Source organism: Micropterus salmoides, unplaced genomic scaffold (genome assembly GCF_014851395.1).
Source record: "Micropterus salmoides isolate LMB-PRFRI ecotype aquatic unplaced genomic scaffold, ASM1485139v1 Ms_hic_scaffold_10, whole genome shotgun sequence".
NCBI classification, from domain to species: Eukaryota; Metazoa; Chordata; class Actinopteri; order Centrarchiformes; family Centrarchidae; genus Micropterus; species Micropterus salmoides.
Window position 1 is genome coordinate 6,012,514 of NW_024040041.1, and position 2,992 is coordinate 6,015,505.

General features: G+C 44.7%; 1 protein-coding gene across 1 annotated transcript; it reads right to left on the minus strand.

Annotated features, from left to right (window-relative positions):
- Window positions 1–578: 578 nt before the first annotated feature.
- Window positions 579–2,711, minus strand: LOC119882308 (tripartite motif-containing protein 16-like). Its single transcript, XM_038692314.1, has one exon. The coding sequence runs from the start codon at window positions 2,685–2,687 to the stop codon at window positions 1,044–1,046; it is 1,644 nt and encodes a 547-aa protein (XP_038548242.1). The 5' UTR covers window positions 2,688–2,711; the 3' UTR covers window positions 579–1,043.
- Window positions 2,712–2,992: the final 281 nt, after the last annotated feature.

The window sequence follows — 2,992 nt, forward strand, 5'->3', positions numbered from 1 at the left end:
CCAAATGCAATGATTGGCTGACTGTCACTCTCCCTCGCTGCCATGGCTACCAGTCCTGCTGCTACAGGAGTATGGCAAGCCATAAGCGGCTCACCTGCTGCCGGATCTGGAAAAATATGAAAAAAGAGATGACCGCGTAGTCTACCGAAGCCTTACTGATACACATAGCCTCTGCCGAACTGATACACACATTTTCTATGTGTAGAATAAGTTATGAAATATGACTATAAATTGCATCAATCCAGCAATTATTCATATTGAAGAATCTGAAACAATTTGAAAGTTTTTCTCACCTTAACTCCTTTAAAATTGGCCAAAGTTTCCTTGCAAATCCACCTGTAGGTCAGTGACTGACAACCTCTATTTTGGCTGTCTCAATTGAAGGACCTATGGGGGACGATCCGTGCATCGCATGTATCTGATTGTATACATGAGGTTTGTTGGGAAAAAATATTGCACTGATGAGAGGATCAGAGGTCTCTAAAACTCATGTATCATATATGGTACACTTGGATGATATTTTTGTGCTCAGAAGTCTCTACTGATTGAAATACATTGATCCACAGATCAGTCAGGAACAGTCTTTAAAGAAACTTTAATGAAATGGTCCAAGATAGATACAGTATATGAACAGAACAGGTCAACTGGATATATTAGTCATTACATTTTTTTTAAAGATTTAAAAGCAATACATTCTGTGATGAATGAATTGAATTATATAGTGATATTACTGATTATATAGAGATTCTAATTGATTCACAGTTGTGGCACATGTATAGTCACTACCAGCAACAGCACTAACAACAACAACAACATTATTTGGTCTGCAACACAAACAAATGTAATTAAAGATTAAGTTTACAAAGTAAAAGGTGTGGTGTTTTCTCTCTTAAGACACATGCAGTGGAAGAGAAACAACAACATACAAATACATAAATACAAATATTCAACAAACATTTAGAGCACAGAGAAGGTTACTTTTCAATTCAGAGAAATAGCCTCCATGGCTGAACAGACACAGAATTTAACCCACTCTCCGCTGATTATTTGAGTTCACAGAACTCAGCAGTTTCTCCATACCAGTAGTGAAGACTAAGTCCAGCATAGAGAGGCTTAGTGAATGTGGTCTGGACTCTGTGGAGGAGAGTCATGGTTTCAGAGACACTGTAGAAGGACAGGACACCTGCACTGTGATCCAGGTACACTCCTACTCTGCCAGACCAAGGCCCTGAGACGGGAGTGTAGACATAGTTGTACTTAAATGTATAACTGTCTTTGTAACAATTTAATGCCCAAGATTCGTCATTACTTCCAAATTCACTATCTCTGCTGATATTCTTGTATGCGACTGCTACATTAACTCCTTCCCCTCTCCACTTCACCTCCCAGTAACAACGTCCAGTCAGGCTCTCTCTGCTCAGGACCTGTCTACATGCTTTGAATCTGTCTGGGTGGGAAGGATAAGACTGCAGTTCACTCGTGATTTTTCTGTTCCCCTCAGATAATAACACCTTTGTGTGTGCTGTGTTTGGGTCCAGCGTGATTTCACGTGCATGTTTCAAGAATCCTGCTCTAGTCTTGGGATCTGGTTGTGGCAGTAAAACATCCACTTCAGTCACTGTCAGTGCGATGTTCGCCCACTTCTCACGCAGAACGTCCTGTAGTTTATGTTTGACTTCTGACACGGCGGCTGTCACATCGTCAAAGTACCTCAGAGGGCGGATATTGAGGATGTATGATTCTGTAGATACGTTGAGTGCTGACAGTGAGGGGTAGTTGTGTAAAAAGTGAGTGTGATCCTCTGTGTGTGAGAGCTGCTTCAGCTCAGCGTCTTTCCTCTTCAGCTCAGTGATCTCCTGCTCCAGCTTCTCCTGAAGCTCTTTGACTCGACTCACTTCAGTTTCCTGCTGGGATCTGACCTGCTGCTTCACATCAGAGCATCTTTTCTGGATGAGACAAAAGATCTTCTCACTGTCCTCCACTGCTTCATCAGCAGAGCGATTGATGGCCTCCGCCTCCTGCTGAAGCACCTTCACATCTTTCTCTCTGTCCTGGATTCTCTGCTGGATTTTTTGCCGACTCACCTCGAGCTCTCCCTGCCTCTCAGTCCTCTCTGCTGCAGCTGAGACTGTGTCGTGGCCTTTATGTTCGTTCTCGCAGCAATGCCAACAGATACAGTTCTGATCAGTACGGCAGAACATCTTCATCACCTCATCATGACGAGAGCAGATGTTCTCCTGAGGTTTCTCGGAGGGCTCCACCAGCTTGTGTTTTCCAAATGTTGGTGACTCAAAATGAGGCTGGAGGTGTTTCTCACAGTATGAGGCCAGACAGACCAGACAGGACTTGAGGGCTCTCAGTTTTCTGCCAGTGCAGACATCACAGGCCACATCTTCAGGTCCAGCATAGCAGAGATCAGCAGGAGCAGGTTGGAGTCCAGTCTTCTTCACTTCCTCCAGTACATCTGCTAAAATGGTGTTTTTCTGCAGGACAGGCCTCGGTGTGAAGGTCTGCCTACACTGAGGGCAGCTTTGGATTTGCTTCTCATCCACTTCATCCCAGAAGCTTTTAATGCAGTTCATGCAGTAGCTGTGCCCACAGGGAATAGTCACCGGATCCTTCAGGAGATCCAGACAGATGGAACAAGAGAAGGTTTCCCGGGCCAGCTGAAGTCCTTTCTGCGCCATTTCTCCCCTCAGTGGCAACAACCGTCTGAGTTTCTCTTTCTCATAAGTGAAACTAGTCTGAGCACTGATCCACACAGCATGTGTTACTGCAGTGAATGGGGCCGGCCTGCTCCTGCAGTTCGCTACATGCTGGCTAGACCCGTCTTCAAACTGTAGATCTAAAGGGGAGGGAACAAGTATGTGGAACTTGCTGTGTTTGACAGCAGGAAGGAGAGGGAGGGGATTTCGATTTCATACAGCATATGAAGCACAGATACATTAGGTAAAGAGAGGATTTTGAGGGACAGCTTGGAGGAAAGGAGAGA